The sequence below is a fragment of the Felis catus genome, chromosome F1 (assembly GCF_018350175.1).
Source record: "Felis catus isolate Fca126 chromosome F1, F.catus_Fca126_mat1.0, whole genome shotgun sequence".
Taxonomy (NCBI): domain Eukaryota; kingdom Metazoa; phylum Chordata; class Mammalia; order Carnivora; family Felidae; genus Felis; species Felis catus.
In genome coordinates, this window is record NC_058384.1 from 13,032,612 (window position 1) to 13,052,389 (window position 19,778).

Consider the following 19,778-nt stretch of genomic DNA (forward strand, 5'->3'; position numbering starts at 1 on the left):
TTCTGGGGTGTGTGAGCCCCCCCTCGGATGTGGCCTGGCCTTGCAACCCAGGGACAGTGAGCAGTTTGGCCAGGGGGGACGGTTCGCTGACTTCCGCGGCTCTCCCCTGGAAGAAGAGAGGAGGAAACCAAGACTCAAAGCAATTGTTTGCATCTGGGCAGAATTATGGGATGGGAAGCAGCCAACCCTTTTTCTTTCTGGGTGTCTTTTATATCCAGAGTGGCGGCTGTACAATTTATCATCCAAGCTGGGACACTTTTGAGAGTGAAAGGGGACCGCTGTGAATAGTTACACCAGGACAACAGGCGGAACCGGGACATATGGTTCATCCTATTTATAGCACGACATGGCCTTGTCCGTTCCCTTGAGCATGTTACAGGTGATGACGTCAGGCAGGCAACTGAGTCACCAGGAGGAGGCAAGCGTTCTCTGACGACACAGACACTACTGTCCCGGCAGGTGTCTTCTTTACTCACAGCCGGTTGAGGGAAGCTTGTTTTTGGCACATGGGCCCGCTGTTTAGCTCAGATCTGTTTTCCGTAGGCGAAGGAGAGCTTGCCCCACACCAGAGGTATTAAGACTCACTAGTCTAGTGGTGCTCTGCCTCCTGGGGAGCAGTGATCGACCAAATCCTAGGCTTTTAACTGTTATTTTCCGTGAAGTGGTCGAGAAGCCCCTCCCCGGAGACATCCTCTCCTCTGGGAGGTAGAGAATGGCCTGGATCTGCAGCGCTGGGTCTGTGGTGCCCATTCCAGAGGGGGGGCTGGGCTTCACAGAAAAGTCGCGACAAGCGAAAGAGAGGCCAGCTATCCTTGTCCACGGCTCCCCTCCCCCGCCCTTCTCCTCCTCCCCCATTTGATCGTGGTCACGGTGCTGCCTGACATCCGCTGAACGCATTTGGCTCATTTCTCCCTTTCACGCTTTCAAAAATAGATCCTCGTCCCTCCCAAGATGTTGTTTACACGAGGGGCTTCATAACGGATTCTAACGGAAGACACTGAAAAGGTAACTTGTCAGAGGGGGAAGAGGGTGGCTGCTGCGGGGGCAGGGTTTCAGTGGGAATGAAGCGTGTTCGAGAAAGCGGGGCTTGCAGCTGTAGCAATGGCAGCAGTGAGGTCCTCAAGTGGGGGATACCCCCGGGAAACCAGAGCCGTGAGCATACGTGTCCCTCAAGCTAAGGGTGGTCTGATGGCCTGGAGCAGGGCTCCTCGAAGATCGCTGAGCATGTGAATCACCTGGGAGCGTGTTACAGGGCAGACTCTTTCTGTGAGTCTGGAGCAGGAGTCGGGGTCTGCATCTCTAACGTGCTTCCATGTGGTGCTGATGCTATCGACACCGGGTGTTCGATGACTGCTAGGATATGGGGCAGGGGTCCGAAGAACTGCGTTCTCATCCTGGCTCCTGCTCTTCCCCAGGCCAGTTGGATCATCGCTCCCTCATGCAGCCTTGCATCTAAGGTTGAGCTAGCAACGTTTCCCTACTGCGTATCTGCCAGGGGCATTTGATTTCAGGTAGTCACTGTGCCTTTCAAGCAGGAGATAAGAAAGTCCTTGAGACGAGAGAAAGACGCAAGGCTCCAGGTACAAAGACGTGTCTAGAAAGAACATTTAAAAATGGCAGAAGGCTCACAGAACCTTCAGTGCAAACTCCAGGCTCGCTTGCCAATGAACTGTGGTCCAAGTGTACCTACTTTAAGAGCTAAATACGCCCTTAAAAAAAAATCAGCTCCTGAATTTTAAAAACAGAAATTAGAAATGCCTATTTAAATCACGAAAGATGGTTTCCGAAAGGATTTATGGGGTCTCTCTTTATAAGTAAATGTCCACAGGAAAGCTGGTATTGAGTTGTCTTAGACGGAGCAGGTCTACCTCTGTTCTTGCACGGACGAGAGGACAAGCCAGAAAGATGGTCTCCAACCTCCACACCTCACAGACAGGGTCACACATGCCTCAAGCTCTACAGCCTTTGGAAAAAACCCTAAGCTAGGGAAACCTTAGGATCTCAGGATGACACATGGGCTTCTTGGGCTGACAGATTTGTCTTTGGGGGGAAATTTTCAACAGCTTGTCATCATTTGTCCGAAAGGGCCAAATAGAAAACAAAGTTAGAGTTGAAAATTGAGGCAGGTATTATTCTTCCCCCAGTGCTCCTCAATTGCTTTGTGATCTGCGGGACATAACACCACGGGTGATTCGAAAGCAGAGGGGCAGATGTCCATAAGTTTCCCGGCTTTAAAATCATACCGTATATAGAATTTTCCATGCTTCCTTGGTGTTTGGCACTCACTCGAACACGTTCCTCCTCCCGACAACCTTTCGGGGTAGGTTGAAATGATCAGAAATGATTTGTCCCCGGTGCAAACAGAACTCGAACCCCGCTGGTGGTTAGCATTCTGCTGTCTGTGGCCGAGCTCCATCTGTTAGGAATCTCCAAATAAGGAGATGGAAAAATTTCAAGCCTGCTTCAATGTGTCAGGTCTGTGCAAGTCCCGGTGCAGATCTGCTGAATCGACAGATGGGATACAAGCATTTCCTTTTCATCTCTAATTCCTCCATGCATTGTATTTGGCAATGCAGTTTCTTGGTCACAGACACAAAGAACATACATTCTTCAAACCTCAATAGAAATGATGCTTCGGCCAAATCCCATAAGCCCAGTCCCTGTACTCAGCTCATGTCTGCATCCTGTTAGAGGAGCAGGTGATTCTTAGAAGGCAGGACCAATGCACAGGATCTCTCAGGGTTGCTAAGGAGGCTCTTGGAGTTATCATGTGCTTTATACAAATCACTTAGTTTCTGTCTCACTTTCTAATCTCGGGAAGCTTGATCCTGTATAGGAACGAGCAGGTATTTCACCTTTGGAATGTGCCTATAAAATCTGTCGAAAATAGCTAACTATCCTCACTTGTTTCCGTCCTGTGAGAAAACGTTTCAAGGTTCCCTTTTCCTAACACAGAGCTTTATACGTTTTGATGACATGGGAAACAGGTGGTCACAATCTTTCACTCTGGCGGCCATTCAAGGCTCTCTTGCATCTGTTGTCACTTTAGGAAGCGGGTCCCTCCCCAACTTACTTTTCATGCTGTTTTTAAAGTATGACTAAGCTGCTCTAGAGGACCCACTCACTAATTCTGTCTTCTCTGACCTGTCACAAGTCTTGCTTGCCACCGGGGTGTCAAAGGACTGTTCTCTGCTTGCCTCTATGACTCTCTTGGTGCAAGTTGAGAAATGAGACCCATGTCAAACTACCGGAGGGAACACGGACTTGTAATTCTTTAGTATGTGCACAAAATCTCCCTATGGTCTCTACTTGCAGGATTATATATTCTAAACATTGGTTTAGAGGCCATGAAGTAAGACTGCCTCTGTTCTTCTGTCCTATTTCTTAGGGTTATGGAAGGTGCTGGAGTACGTTGAATCCATTTTTGAAAGTTAATAATTTTCCTAGACATTTATCAAGTGCAAATGTTATCATTTATTAAGCTCCTAGGGAATGTTAATATCAGCTGCTTTTTTGTCTTCAAGCCCCACTAACTTGAGGGCTACCTACAAGGCATCGTCAGGGTATCGCTAATACAGTGCTGTCCTTAGAGTGGCACCACAGTACAGTCGGACAGGGGTACTTACTCAACTCTAGCAGCTCAGGCTGCCATTTAAGGGAAAATGTCCCAGTGAAAATCCAATTTCCAGTGTGACCGGTGCGACATACAAGTCTAATTTGCATTGATTTGGTTTTGAGATGGAAAGTGGACCAACATTCATCTCATTTGGGATGTTAATATCTGGCCCGCATTAGAGAATCTCAGTATTTCTAAGAGATGTGTCACCATATGAAGTCTTCAAACCAGACTGTCAGATGAAGTTAGTAAACTATGATGCAAGAATGGCAGAAATGACTCTACAGTAGATGAAACTGAAGTCACAACTCTAGTAGACATTTCTAGAAAACAGTAGTAGCATCTTCAGTTAATGAAAATAATCCCCCAAGGTTCCAGGTCCCTTTGTCTGCCAAGGAAAATGGACCACACCTTTGACCATCAAAAAAGGAGGGAATCTCTATTAAATAGGACTTTGCTTGTCTAGAATCTCAAAGGCTGGAAAACAGACTCCTTGGAAAATTAGGTCAAGTGCTTAAAAATGCAATACTCTATGACATTCTACAATTTACCATCAGGGAAGGTTTTTCTTTATGTCGTCTCATAAAGTTTTAGCCTTCTGTTTTCAGAAGACTTTCATTTTGACTCTCAGTGTTTAACAAATAATACAGATAACTCACCATTTCAGCTTCTCTCCTGCACATGTTAAATGGTACTAAGAACCATCTTTAGGACTTAATTCTCTCACAGAAACCCGGTTGATTTGGTTCACTTTATAATCTATAACTTAGGAACATTTCCCAAATTCAATTCTCTTTTCTTCACTATTTACATCTTTGATTTCACTGAAATCTTAGATTTCAGTATATCCTAGCAATTTCTTGAGTGTAAGATTTACAGGTTTGCTTACATTTCTGGTAGGGTTTTGAATGGAAGCACATAATTCATATAGGAATTGAATGATATGTGTATGGGTTTTGAAAACAAATGAGAACTTTGGAGATATTACTAAAAGAACCTTGCCCCATTTTAACAGGTTATTCTGATCATTTATCTGACTCCTAAGTGAAAACTACCTTAACTGGGGTCCCTTCTGCCTCATTCGATAGACAGTGGTAGAGTGATGGTCTGTTGAGTAGGTCTAACCTGCACTGATATTTGTTCATTTTTTAACTATGAAAAGATATTTTTAATGGATCAAGAATATGCAATCATCAGCCCCTGCTTGATCAATGACACTGAGCAGGAATCAGTTTAATTATAGTAGCCATTTCTCAGTTATAAGACACACACACACACACACACACACACACACACCAGTGCTGTAAGGATTTTAAGGTAAGGATGTGCATTTCTGGAAAAACCTAGTGACCTGGGACTAATTACATTTCATTAACCTAATTTTCCTGGGTTAATTGCTAGTAACTGAAATAGGCTATTGTGAGTCTTGACTATAAGTCTTGACTATACGGTCTCCCAGATGAGCATTCATGATACAGTCTTTCTATTTGTAGAGTAGCTTTACTTTTTCTCTCTTTCTGGTCTGTCACTTGATCCCCAGAGCCACAAACTCCTGTGTGGCCGATAAAATTGCACTGGAATGCAGGCAACAGCAAAGCACATGTCATTCCATTTATAAGTCTATCTCATTTCAGGCCTCAGTTGAAAAGGATTTTGCTAATCTTAGAAACAACTAGAAACATTTTCACTTAATTATCATGAGCTCCCTTTTAACTGTTTAGTACACAGTAATGAATAATTTACATTCAAGGCTAAGAAAGCACTGCTTTTTCCTTTAAAAGAAATTCATGGATGCAATTAGCAAAAAAACAAAACAAAACAAAAACAAAAACAAAAACAAAACCCAAGTGCACATTTCTGTCCAGTTGTATTTCTAGGTTTTTAATTACAATCTCTGACAATGTGAAACAACTTCAGGTTTTTCTCCAGAATAAGGACAGAGGGAAATCGTTACCTCTGAGGTCAGGGATCCTGAAACCGGCTGGAGCCTCTGCTGGTGTATCTAGGGGATTTCAACATTTCCCAAATAACTGACCCAGAAGACATCGTGAGCTTCTCACGTACTTTTGAGAAGAAGCTATAAAATCAAGCCCAGTCGGGATAAGAAGCTCTTGATTTGGCTATACTTAGCGCCACTCACCAATCAAGAATGGGCTGCTGAACTGGTTCTCAAGTACACTATTTAATATGGTGTTCATTGATTACCTAAAATGTGTTAGAATTAAAGGCCGCTACTCAGAGCAAAGAGGACAAAATGCCCTTTAGTTCCTTTTCAAATGCCTGCTTCTCTGGCTCGCCGCTCCCCCAGGCTGGCGATGTAAGCAGGAAGAGAGATTCAATACTGTTTCAATTGGTCGGCTGACGAAACACCTGCTATTCAACATAAGCAGCTTTCTTCTCTCACCCCAGAAATAAATGATTACTCACCGTGTCCAACACAGCAGATACCTCTCCCTGCCCTGTTTCACTCTCCCCACTCTCCCCTGCCCTTCCCAACATTTTCCCAAGTGCCTTAGACCAATGAGATCTGGGGCTGTAAGTAAGGGATCTCAGAGGTCATTCATCCGACCCACCTGCCCCCACCTGCCCCGTGCTGAGAATTGCATCCATCTGGGGCACAGACTTGCGGCTTCGTGAAACTAATGCCTGTTATTCTCCCTGCTCTCTCCTTTGTCCCTACAGCGCCATGGCCACTTACTCTGCCACATGTGCCAACAATAGCCCTGCACAGGGCATCAACATGGCCAACAGCATTGCCAACCTGAGACTGAAGGCCAAGGAATATAGTTTACAGAGGAACCAGGTGCCAACAGTCAACTGAGGAAAAAAAAATAATTAAGCAGGCCTAAGAAGAAATCAAAAACCATAAGACACCTATCCTGCTCTGTCATTTCTTCATCTGCTGGAAAAAAAAAATCAATAAAAACAAACAAACCAAAAACCTGAACTAAAATATTGGGACCATGGCAGAGAAAAGCAGGAGAGGAGCAAAATGAAAATTAGTTAACCAATGTTTCTCCTCCCTCTGGGATCCCACCACCACTTGTTTCTGTGTGTGTTAATTTTGTTTTTCCTTCTATTCACGCGCTTTGCTTTAATATACTCCAAGCTTCTTCAGTTAGGTTCAGCCCACCCACCCCCATGATTGTATGGGTTTAAAAAAAAAAAAACCTACAGCAGCCAAAGAAATCGTATATATATTCAGAATCATTGTCTATAGTCTCCTCAGTGACCTGTTTGAACTTCAGTGCCTTACCCTTTCCTTCTTCCCAGTTCTCTGTATAGAAGCTCTAGAAACTTCTGGAAAGCCAAAGTCTTTCTGCAGAATCTGTGCCAGATACGATTTCCTTTCTCGTTGTCTCCATCTCTGTTGGTCACGGTACAGCTTTTCCATCAGCTACTGTTAACCACATCTGGCCACTGGCTTGTCAGATCCAACGCGATTGGCTGTGTCTGGCTAGTTCTAAGCTCTAAGCTGTAGATCTAAGCTCTACTTACTATAAGCTATAGATTTAAGCTCTAAGCTGTAGATGATAATATCACCATCACCACCGCCCCTCACCCCCATCTGAGCAGTCAGCCACATTAAGTTAAAGATATTTGTTGTTTCTGAATGATTTGCTGTCACGGGCTATTTGTTAAAAGAAATATATTTCGCTTGAGAGAGGGAGAGAAATTTCTCTAGGAAAACAGAGACTGAGTTGTGAAAGGCATGGCCTACATCTCTTTAGTGCCTTAAGGGTAGTCAGATGCACACTTATATATATATACTGTATATATTTATATATTTTATATATATATATATAAAATATTCTTGCAAGCTTGAGTTTGCAAACTCAAACACTACAAAAAGCAAGTTTCACGCCGTCACCACTGTCCTTATCTCTACAGTGATGAGATGTTTTTAGGGATCTTGTTTCCTTTCTTTCTCTACACACAATTCTCATCAAGGCCACAGAGCAACTGATAGGGCATCTGTTTGAGAACAGGTCTCATTTTCACATTTGGGCTTCAAATCAATCAGAACCTATTTGAGGCTCTGACAATGTTCTTGAGTTTGGAGTCTGGGCTCCGGTGGAACGGGGATAGATCCTGGTACACCTCATGGGAATTACACTCAGAGGATGGAAAGCCATGTACTTTTCCACTTCTCCACTCAACAGGAATCTGAAAGGCCATGTTTAAATGGGATACTTAAAGGCTTGTCTAAGTTCCAGAAATGGAAAAGGCAACTGTGGGCCATTCTTTTCCTAATACAGTATTTTGAAATAAAGTTTAGTGCCGAGGGCTGCGAGCCAGGACTGACCTGTCTTTGTTTCTTTCTTTTTGTCTCCAGCTGTGCTTTGGTAGCTTGTCAGGTGGACTAGACCAAACTACACCACCGTGCTGTGCCTCAGTTTACCTTTTTTGTAAAAATGGGTTTAACAATACTTACCTACCTCACAGGGGTGTTGTGAGGCTCCTTTCATTTGCTCCTTCATTCTTTCCTGTATTTTCTCTTTGTGCAGCACTTTGTAGCCATGGGAGGAAAGAGACTATAAAAGTACACAACGTTAATGGAAAGATATGGTACCTGGAAGCCTTGTTTCCTAGCAAGGAAATGCTACCTTGCTGTAAATACTTACAGCCTCGTATTTGGAAAAGAGAAATAGGTTTATACTTCCAGACCTCTCAAAAATCACATCACTTGACCAAAGAATAACGTAAGATGCACAGAACAGACATATTCTCGACCTATTTTTATTCCTGACCAGGTTGGTTCCAGTAATCTTAGTTGTCAGTAATTAAAAAGCTTTAGATTGGCTTTGGCCAAATATGCCAACTCTGAATGACAGGCAAGGACTAAGATGCACTTTCGTCACACATTTGCTACGCCTTCCACCTGGCACCTTGAATGAACGGTGGTGGTTTTTTCAGCCAAACAGCCACCGATCTGAAAACATATTTTGAATGTTGCTTCTGTACTTCTTTTCACAATGAGAAGGAAGCCCATCTTATGCATTTTGCTTTCACCAACTGATCCCCTCTTCTTTTAATATAACTATTAAACAGATGTTTTATGTAGGCTGGCTGAACACCACATATGACTTGCTTCCTAAAGAGTCCCTTGGTGAAGTCTTCTGTCCCGCTAGCTGCTGTGGATTCTCAAGATTCAAAGGAACGGTGTGGTCCAACAGATTAAAACATTCTTTGTGAAATAAGTACAATCCGAGACATTGGCGAACTCTTGGAGTTTGGACTTTGGGGAGAAGAGCCACAAGTGCGTTTGGGTGATAGTGCAGGGAACAGAAATCACACACGACAAGATGTTGCTGGATGGGGGAGTCTTCGAAGAGGGTGTAAAGGGACAGAAGGTCCCGTGAAACAAAGTCATTTGAAGCTTTCATCCTGACACCCGTTTTCAGCGGTGCGCGGAAAACCCCAAACCCCAAACCCAAATGCTCTGCGAAACTGGGCAGTTTTACTACTAGAGCCTGGGAAGCGATGTCTGAGAATGTCCGAGATTAACGATGAGAATATCCGAGATCAGCCATCGGAGCTTTCATCGATAATGAAAGCATCTGTTATTTAAGCACCTGATCAAGAAGTATACACATGGGACAAGCACTCAGTATTGTTCATTTATTATTGATTTTTTTAAAGGTAGAAGTTGGATATCTGATTTAGAGGAGTAGCCTTTTGGCTCCCAAGCCAGGTCTCAAGAGAGGGCCTCGGGACCACAAAGTCCCAAGGCATACATACCCCTGTTCCTCGCCATCATTATACCCAGGTGCAGATAATACGTACCAACTATCTGTGTCCCCAGTCCCTCCCCAAACGAGATGCTGATTTGTAGGATACCTGGCAGGTTAAAATTAACCAGAGAAGGTGATTGAATAAAAAAAAGGGAATGACACTTAGGGTATAAAGATCTCATAAGAAATGTAATATGTAAATTATATCTTGCTTTATGATGTAAAATATACATTGTTTGCGCTAGAATAGAAATGATTCCTTTTCAATAAAAAGAAGAAGGATACTACTGTGTCGTCTTTTGTTACGTACATTTGAGTCTGCTGATGGTTTTCTCTTCGAATTTCAAAAATTGATCTGCTGGGACCTAAGATTACATGCAGGAAAGAGTGAAGGTAAGAGGGATTTGTAGGAGAGAACTTTTATTGGAGTGTGATAGTGTTTCCTCAAAAAGGAAAAGAATCTATTCCTCTAAAGCAAGGACAATGGTAGGAGGGACAGGGGGCCTTTATCGGTATAATGGGTACATGTAAAGTGGAACTTTTATGGGAGTTCACTTATTTTTTACCCACCACTTTAGCGCCCACAATACCAGCTAACGGATGACAAAACAGACAAAATACAAAGCACAGACTTTCATTTTAGAGTACGGAAGCAACAGGGCAAAACTTCTTAGGCAGCTGCTTACTGGGTTTCGCGCTGGGTGAATGGGCCTGGCAGGGAACTAGAAAACCAAATTGGGAGACATGGATTCTGTTTTCATACAAATTAACCGTGAACCAAGGTATGCAACAGTTCAAGACAGTAAGCGCCTGTGTCAAACAAACAAATAGTGTAGACGGGAGTCCAGGAGAGGGAGAAAAAACAAAACAAAACAGCGAGCTCCAGTGGCTGAGGGTTTCTCGGAGGACCTGGCTTGTTTCATCAACGAGCGCTGAGAGAAGAGGAGATGTTGTTGGCCTTTCAAGCGCGGGAGTAGAGATGGGATGAAGACGGGGACACAGGAAGGAGGAATCTGTGTTCAGGGACCATGGCAAGATGGGCCCTGATGGAACGGAGGGTTTGTTGTGAAGCTGAATGGAAGAAAACACTGGAGATTGAAACCGAGTCTTCATCTTGCAAAGTATTGTGTGTCAGGGCAGAGGCGTTTGGAATTTTGCTCAGGCCATAGAAACCCGCTGGAAATTATCAAGCAGGAAAAAAAAAAAAAAAAAAAAAAAAGGAGGTCATGCAAAAAAATACAACTTTAGCAGGATCATTGTGGCCAAAGAATGAAGCTATTCCAGAGCAGAACAGGAACGAGAAGCAGAAAAACAGCTGGGGTGGGGGGCGGGGGGTGGAGCCAAAAAGCAAAGGTTGAATAGGACACGTCCTGCAAAGAAAGAATCAGTAGGATCTTGTTGGCAGGAAAGAGAGGTTAGAGATACTGGTTTGACACCTGGGAACCAGGACAATGAATCCCTCGGTGGACAAAACTGACAACACAAGCCAAGAGAAACAGGAGAGACCCAGTGACAGAGGACAATAACTGCAGTTTTAAGCGTGTGACTGAACTTGAAAACCAAAATGTCAGTGTCCAGTAAGTGAAGATATGCAAGTAGGGCTTGAAGGCAAGGTCACGAATGGAGATCGAACCTTGGGATTCATCTCTAAGGAGGTGACACCGTGAGGTACCAGAGCGAATGAGTTCTTCGAGAAGAGAGAGCATCGTCACCGTGCTCAAATCATGCTTCTGATAAATGGCCTTTGGAAGTCTAGTGGACGCTTGTACAACGCGTGTTTGAATTGCGTGGGACCGCTGATACTATTTTTTGATAGTCCAGTGTTGTAAATGTGTTTATTCTTCCTTATGACTTTCTTAACAACGTTTTCCTTTCTCTAGCTGGCTTTATTGTAAAGATACAGCATATAATACATATCCAAAATTTGTGTCAATAGGCTTTTTGTGTTACTGGTCAGGCTTCTGGTCAAGAGTAGGCTATTAGTAGTTAAGTTCTGGGGGAGTCAAAAGTTATACATGGATTTTTTATTGTACTGGGGGTTGGCGCCCCTCACCCTTAGGTTATTCAAAGGCCAACTGTAGTTTCAACCCAGGGAGGAAGCTTATACTTTGCAGAACATCTACAGTTGGAGCGAAGGCTGTGGAAGACCATTTACAAGGAGCTGTTTGAGAAATAGGGGAAGATTAGCTTGTTTGTTATCCCAGAGTTGAAAAAAGAGGAATTGTCAAAGAGAAGGGAATGTTCAATATGCTCAAATGCTGTAGAGCAGACCAGCTTAACCAGGGATGTAGGAAAGGCCATTGGCTACATGATTTTCTAGAGTACAGTTTACCACGGTGCCGGAGGAAGAAGGTGCCTTTTGACAAGTCAGGGTAAGAATAAGCGTTTCAGAAAAACCAGAAACAGCGGCTTATAGGCCCCTTGCTTGAGACATTCTGGCACTGAAAATTTATTAATAAGGATTCTTTCAGGTGCAGGTGGCAGAGACCTACCACCCGGTTCAAATTACAAGGGATTTTATTTAAAGCCCCCTAGGGCTGCTCACTGAACCCAAAGTATTGCTGGAACCCAAGCAGCTCCTGAGATCCCAGATCCTGGAAGAAGGCCCAAGTCCCTAGATCAGGCAAGATCCGCACAGTTTGTCCTGGCATCCATGAGCACTCTTCTGACTGTGCCCCTCTCCTGGGCAACGAGTCTGCAGGGCCAAGTGGACGTGCCCGCCTGGAACCTGCACTCCTTATTGCAGACCATCCTTCAGGCACTTGGGATTTAGAATTCCCTGCTCAATCATCTGAGCCCATTTTCAGGCCCCTGTGAACCAATGTTTGTGTGGGTCAGGATGCGCAGATGAATCTGGGATATGCATAATGCAGTTGCCCCCTTTGTATGTGCAGGTCTGCTTTTGGTGCTGGGTGGGTGGATGGGAAAAGAGAAGTGGACAGGCCACAGGCTGGCTTTCGAGAGTCAGAGCGTCCCCACGCTGCCGCGTTCTGGAAAGGAACTCTAAATAGTTTGAGAATTCTACATATAGCTTGAATTTCCGGGTCACTGCGAAAGTATGTTCATTAAAATAGGAGGGTAGAACAGAATTTGTTGAACGGTTTGTTAGGTTGATTTATAACAAATTTATGGATGTGAACACGCGGACTTTCATTTGTCCCCGGGGCCCAGACGCTGCTCTAGTGTCCCCAGTGGATGGGTGCCATACACCTTTTTTAAAGCTCTGTCTTTTGTGTCACTTTCTGGAGATTCCATGAAACAGAAACCCATGCCAGAAACCTTGTTGAGATGTAATTCTTGAATGTGAATCCCTTCTGGCCTCACTTTGTTTATCCCTCTTAGAAACAGGACAGAGCTCTGCTCACCCAAGACCTCAGTTTGAAAGCCTCCTTTAGTCCTCTCCCTTGAGACAGGGTGGCAGAAGAGTTTTGGACAGTTACTCAGCCCTTCATCCTTAGCAGCATCTCCATATATGATGCTTTGCAGTGAATGGGGGGTGGGGGGGTGGGGGGGAGCTTGACACATTGTTTCAGGCTTATGGGGAATAGGGACAGCAGAGAGGTTTGGGAAGGGACCGAGAAAGAACACTTCCAGTCATTTCTCTCCCCTATACTTCTAAGCCCTTATATCTTCCACCGTGTCTCAAACCTCCCGACTCTGCTTGAAAAACGAGTTTACTATTGTCTGACCCTTGGGAGTCTGGGAGATTTGGGATTGGGTAGAGATCCTCCCTGTTGCATGAAGTGCCTCTGGTCATCTGCTTCTAGATTTCAAGGCCTGTAATAGATAATGCTCCACTTACTTATCAGTTTCTATATTGTCAAGTACCTTTCAATTGCAAGTGGCAGAAACTCAACTCTAATTAGGCTGAGATGGTTTCAGTAGGGGATTTATTAGATGGGTAGGGGTGGTCAAAGAACAAAAGCAGGGGCTATAGGAACTAGGGTAGCTCTGAGAACCTCGGGCACTAGAACTGAGACTTGACATCGTCAGAACTCTCTGTCTGCCTCCCATCTCCGCAGGCAAGTTTTCTCCACGTAGCAGGCTACCATCCGTCCATTTCACTTTGGAGAAAAGATCAGAGAAGCTCCTGTTACAAAAATCCTGAGGGTGGATTCCAGGGTCCTGAATTGTTCTGTGCACAGCCATGATCCAGTCACTGTATCCTGCAGGTGGAGGCGTACTGTGCATCCGGACCAGGGTGTCTGCCTGTATCGGGCACCAACACATCTCTTGTCCCCATCTCTAGTTCTAGGCACTACTGCAGCATTTGGCCCCCAGGGGACTTCAACTTCGGAAGCCATGTTTTAAAGATGGTAAAGCAGCAGAACCTGGGATCCTGAAAAGTGACTGCAGGAAACAGAGCTGCAACCTTGCTGACCAGGAACCATCTTGGCGTGTTATATGACAGAAAAATAAAGTTCTATCATGTTTAATCATTATACAACCAGGTCTATTTGTTACCGCAACCTAGCCCAACCTAACTAATACACCTCCTTCCTCTCTCTCTTCTCTCTTACTCTCCTTTGTTTCCTTCCTTCCTCTCCCCCTCCCTCCCTCCCTCCCTTCCTTCAGCCCTTCCTTCCTTCCTTCCTTCCTTCCTTCCTTCCTTCCTTCAGTGCTTCCTTCCCTTCTTCCCTCCTTCCTTTCATCCTTCTTTCCTTCCTTTCTCCCGTACTACCTGCATTTCAAGATGCTTGTTGTAACTCATAGACATGGCTCTCAATGACCACACACTCTAATTCTCCCACCCTGGACATTTAAATATTATATAATATAATATAATATTGTATATTATATTATATTATATATATTATATATAATAATATATAATATATTATATTATATATATAAATATTATATAGTTATATAGCATCTTGTGCCTTTTGGATTACCCCTAATAAAGTAATTGGATGTAATAGTAAATGAATACATGAAATAACACTGTCAAAAAATTAACGCCTGACACTCTGGACTTCCTAGAAAATGTTATTCTAGTTATAAGAAAGGAGCATTCCTGAAAGGAAGATAGCCAGGTCATCTACAAATTGAAGGCATCTGAAAACTACTTCTTAGAGTCATATATTTATTTGCTTAGTGTCACTCAGTTAAGAAGAGGTAAATCAAGGCTAGCAAAACCAGACAGCTAGAGAAACTCACCCATGTGTACAGGAAGACATGAACGAAAATGTTCATTGCAGAATGGCTTGTCATAACAAAATTTTGGAAACAAATGAAATGTCCATCAACGGGAGAATAAATAAACTGTGATATGTTCATATAATGAAATACTATTCAGAAATAAAAAATGAATGAACCATGGCAACACATATCCACTCGGATCCTTCTCAGAAACATAACTCTGAGGGGGAAAAATAAGTTGCAGAAAGCTGTATGACCGTATTTTCATGAAGTTTAAAAATGCACACTAAAATCATGCATTGTTTGTAAACACAAACGTAAGTGGCAAAAATGTAAAAAGACACGTAAGAGTGAAAAACAATTTCAGAATAATAATTTCAGAAAAGCAATTTCTGAGTAAGGAGGTAGAGAGATACACTGGGTCCTTCAAACACATCTGAAATATCTTATAAAAAATATGAGAAGCCAATATGACAAGTCTTAAAGTTTAACAAAAGCTGTGTGGTAAGTACAACATGTTCATGATGTTGATCTCTGTACTTTTCTGTGCATATCATGTTTCAAAATTTGTTAAATGTGGAGAGAAAAGAATGGGCATGTATATCTTACCGCCTCGGCAGGGGAAGATGGGAGACTGAGGTGGGTGTGTTTGTGTAATTCTAGACTTTGCTGTAGCCAAGTGGGGAGGAAGAATGTTATATTTTTTAGAAGACAAAAAAAAAATCCTGCATATATCTTAACTCACCCAATCAAGCTTCTAGGCATTGAAGAGCCAATGGCTCTGAAAGATTTCTGCCAAAAACATCTCCCTCAGTTTACTATTGTACCTAAATTTGTGTTTTCAGAATATGAGTTTCCAGGATCCATTATCTGGTCTCTATGAGGTGACCCATACCTTGAAGTTATTATTAGCCATCGTCATTCCTGCATGATCTTGAAAGAATAGGACATAGTTTTGATATGTGGAATGGGGGCAAAAGAGAGGTATGTGTGTAGGGTGTGAGAATCCTGTTGCAGAATTGCAAACATTGAGGAGAACTCTACAGAGGGGAATTTGAGGGGATAACGGGATGTAATGAGACAAACACAGACCTTGTTTCCGGTCCCTGCCTGGTTACTTATTTGCAGTGTGATCTTGGGAAGTTGCTTATCCCCTCTGTGTCTTTTTTCTTCTTTTGTACAATGATACCTACCTCATAAACTAAGACAACATACATAAAGCATTAACATCCTACTGGAATCCCCTTGTGGATTTCCTTTCCCTTCTATGTTATCGAGGGGCAACTCAGAAACAGCGAAAAGAGTCCTGAAGAGGTCAGGAAGCCCAGGCTCTCTGTGTGGCATGAAAGCAGAAGGAATTTAAAGATGAGGGAAGTGTGGCAGCAAGAGGAGGAGGAAAAATGTAGAAAGGAAAAGAGGGAACATATTGCATAGAATGTGGGCGACCTCACTGTTCTTCCCACAAGTATATACAAGATGGTTTTCCTGTTGCCTAGCTACTCTTAAAATTGAGGTGTTTCTACAGGCAGTAACTTCTTTGACATTGACTTCTTTCTAGACATGTCTCCTGAGGCAAAAGAAACAAAATCAAAATTAAACTATTGAGACTATATCAAAATAAAAAGCTTCTGCAGAGCAAAGGAAACAATCAGCCTTCAGAATGGGAGGAGATATTTGCAAATGACATATCTGATGAAGGGTTAGTATCCAAAATCTGTAAAGAACTTACACAACTCAACACCCCAAAAATGAACAATCCAATTAAAAATGGACAGAGGACACGAGCAGACATTTCTCCAAAGAAGACATCCAGACAGACACATGAAATGTGCTCAACATCACTGATCATTAGGGAAATGCAAATCAAAACTATAATGAGATATCACTTCATACCTGTCAGAATGGCTGAAATCAACAACACAAGGAATAACAGGTGTTGGCGAGGATGTGGAGAAAGGAGAACCCTCTTGCACTGTTGATGGTAATGCAAAGTGGTGCAGCCACTGTGGAAAATAGTATGGAGGTTCCTTAAAAAGTTAGAAATAAAACTACCCTATGATCCAGCAATCGCACTCAAAGAATACAAAAATACTAACTCAAAGGGATACAGGTACCCTATGTACCCTGATGTTTATAGCAATGTTGTCTGCAATAGTCAAATTATGGAAACAGCTCAAGTGGTGTCCTTCAGGTGATGAATTGATGGAGAAGATGTGGTATATGTATGTGTGTGTGTAAATTTATATGGGTGTATATATACACATATACATATATATACTTGCTTATTATATATATATAATATGTAATATATAATATATATTATATTATAATATTATATATTCATATACACATGTACTTATTATATATAATATATGTAATATATTATATGTAATATATAATATTATATATATTATAATATTATTATATTATATATATTCATATACATATATACTTGCTTATTATATATAATATATGTAATATATGTAACATATAATATATTATATTATATTATATTATATATATTCATAAACATATATATACTTGCTTATTATTTATATATATACACATATATATATATACACATATATATATACAATGGAATACTACTCAGCCATGAGAAAGAATGAAATCTTGCCATTTGCAGGGACATTGATAGAGCTAGAGAGTATTATGCTAAGTGAGGTAAGTCAGTCAGAAAAAGGCAAATACCATACGATTTCACTCATATGTGGAATTTAAGAAACAAAACAAATGAGCAAAGAAAGAAGGAGGCAAGCCAAGAAACAGGCTCCTAACCATAGAGAACAAACTGATGGTTACCAGAGGGGAGGGGGTGGGGGGATGGGTTAAATGGGCGATGGGGATTAAGGAGGGCACTTGCTATGCTGAGCACTGGATGTCATATGCAAGAGTTGAATCAGTCTATTGCACACCTGAAACTATTATATTGTACACCTGAAATGTTACACTGTATGTTAACTAACTGCAATTTAAATAAAAACTTTTTAAAAATTGAGGGTGTGTGTGTGTGTGTGTGTGTGTGTGTGTTTTGCCTGGTATACCAAAATGGCGCTCAGAAGTTGAGACGCCCTCTCCCCTACCCCAATGGCAATTCTACAGAACAGTGACTACAGAGTTTCAATGAATTCCTTTTTTCTCTTTAGTGACACAGAAGAGCTCAGACACAAAGCCCTAGAGCACAGAGATCATTTCTGAGGGAAGACAAGGCCCTGTAAGTGTTTTAGTTCAGTCCCGTCTCCCTAGTGTTCTTGTCTGTGCAATGTCCCTTCTCCTCAGGGATGGAGTGTCAGATGCCAGCCTGCTAGAGAACTGCCTTCAGCCTGGATGGCCCTCCCTCTTTCTCCTCACTCCCAACCTCTGCCTTCCTGGCTCCAAGCGAGTTTTCGGAGAGTCTTCGTGGAGTCAACTGTTTTTGGGTCAGTGAGGGAAAAAGCAGTCACCATGGGGGCCTGGGAACGATCGTGACATGTCCTTCTTTCAGCCTCAAAAAACTGAAGCCTGGGGCCGGCTCCCACACACCCTGCAGTCTCTCTCACTGGGTACCTGACTCAGTCCCCATCCTCCCAAGGAAAGAATACACCTCTTTCCCCCATCTCACGCCAATAGGAAATAAATTGCTGGTGGTCAGATGGCATTAAATAGTCTGCAAGTATATGCTATTGACAGGAGATGCATAAAACACAAGGATGGGATTTTGAAGAGAATATAAATCAGATGAGTATTAGACCAAAGAAACCTAGTCTTTCCATATGAATGAGAGATAACATAGACGTCAAGGCAAAGCACCATTCGGGATAGGGAGCATCATTACATAATGACAAAAAGAACAATTCAACACGAAGCCATAACAATTTGAAAGAACACTAAACATTTAATGACATAACCTTAAAATTTATAGAACATAAAATGACAGAATTACATAAAAATCCACAATCACAGTTGGAAATTCTAACGTACTTTTCTCAGCCAATGATAAAGCAGATTAAAAATTAGGAAGCATACAGAAGAGCTGAACAAGACAACTAATGAGCTTGATATTTATGAATATTGACAATATAAAATAATTTTTAAATATCAAAGAACTCATTATATAGACCACCTTTTCATTATAAATTGGTTAAACATCATATCATTAACTAAAGAAATATGATGGGAAAACATGATAGGCCATATCTGAAAGTCATAGACAGCAGAAGGTATTCCAGAAGCATATGTCCAGGAAGATATTACAAAGTTTTAAGGAAGAGAGATAACAGATATTCTCCTTGTGTGTGTGTAGGGAAGAAGCCCTACAGGCAGTCTATGATGATGCTGGTCTGGCTGTTGGAGACATCACAGTAATTGACCCTTGTCTTTATCCCACTCTATTGAGTTTTGGAACATACCTGGACTGAACTCATGGTGACCTATGGAGGCTGAGGGAGATTTCTGAACGTACTATGTGGAACTGTACCTAATAATAATATAGGACATTGTATAATAGTTTGATAATCTCAGGCATATGTTCAGTCTAGTCTATGCTCAGGCCTGCTTTGGCCTATATAGGACCAAGGAAGCAAAGCAGCTAGGTTTCCTGAAGGCTGATGTGACCCTCACTTACTAAGATGTTATCATCCGTAACTGTATGGGATATTACGGTGTGGAAATGTGCCCTTCCATTTTTCCTGGAAAATGTGCTGTGTATTCTAACAGTACTAACTTCCTTAAGGATCCTTTTAAAAAGCGAATCCAGCTTGATTTATTGAAGTAATGTTTGCATTTGGTCTTTAGGTCAATCCAAGCCCCCTGCTAAAATGTAGTCTTGTTTTATTTGTTTCCCAGAAAACTAGTGAATGGATGCTTTTCAGAAAAAGATAAAAGTGAATATGACCACAAGAGGATAGGATGTGTTGATTATGCTCTTTTAAATGGGCAGGATTAGTAAACTGGTAGGTTAGGATATTCTAAAGTACTTGTCACTTTCCTTTTTGAAGACCTTTTAAAAATTAAGAAAGCTTTTTTTTAAAGATTTTTAAAGTTTATTTATTTTGAGAGACAGAGAGAGAGAGAGAATCTCAAGCAGGCTCTGTGCTGTCAGCACAGAGCTCAATGCAGGGCTTGAACCCACAAACCATGGGATCAGGACCTGAACTAAATCAAGAGCTGTATGCTTAACGGACTTAGCCACCCAGGTGCCCCCAAATTAAGAAACTTAGGGGGCGCCTGGGTGGTGCAGTCGGTTAAGCGTCCGACTTCAGCCAGGTCACGATCGATCTCGCGGTCCG

The 19,778-nt window shown here is 42.3% G+C and overlaps 2 protein-coding genes across 16 annotated transcripts in view; one reads left to right on the plus strand and one right to left on the minus strand.

The window, feature by feature from the left end:
- The window catches only part of PRRX1 (paired related homeobox 1), a 78,309-nt gene extending 64,516 nt beyond the window's left edge, over positions 1-13,793 (plus strand). The window contains exons 4-5 of one of the 4 annotated variants that reach the window (XM_006942688.5): positions 934-1,005; positions 13,601-13,793. In XM_006942688.5, the coding sequence (XP_006942750.1) occupies positions 934-988 (55 nt within the window). In that variant the 3' untranslated portion in view covers positions 989-1,005; positions 13,601-13,793. Of the gene's footprint in view, positions 1-933; positions 1,006-6,298; positions 9,636-13,600 lie in introns of those variants that run through there. The other 3 variants (XM_003999182.6, XM_006942687.5, XM_003999183.6) reach the window with 3 other exon arrangements.
- SELP (selectin P) overlaps positions 1-19,778 on the minus strand; it is a 1,134,746-nt gene that overhangs the window by 955,669 nt on the left and 159,299 nt on the right. The window lies entirely within an intron of this gene.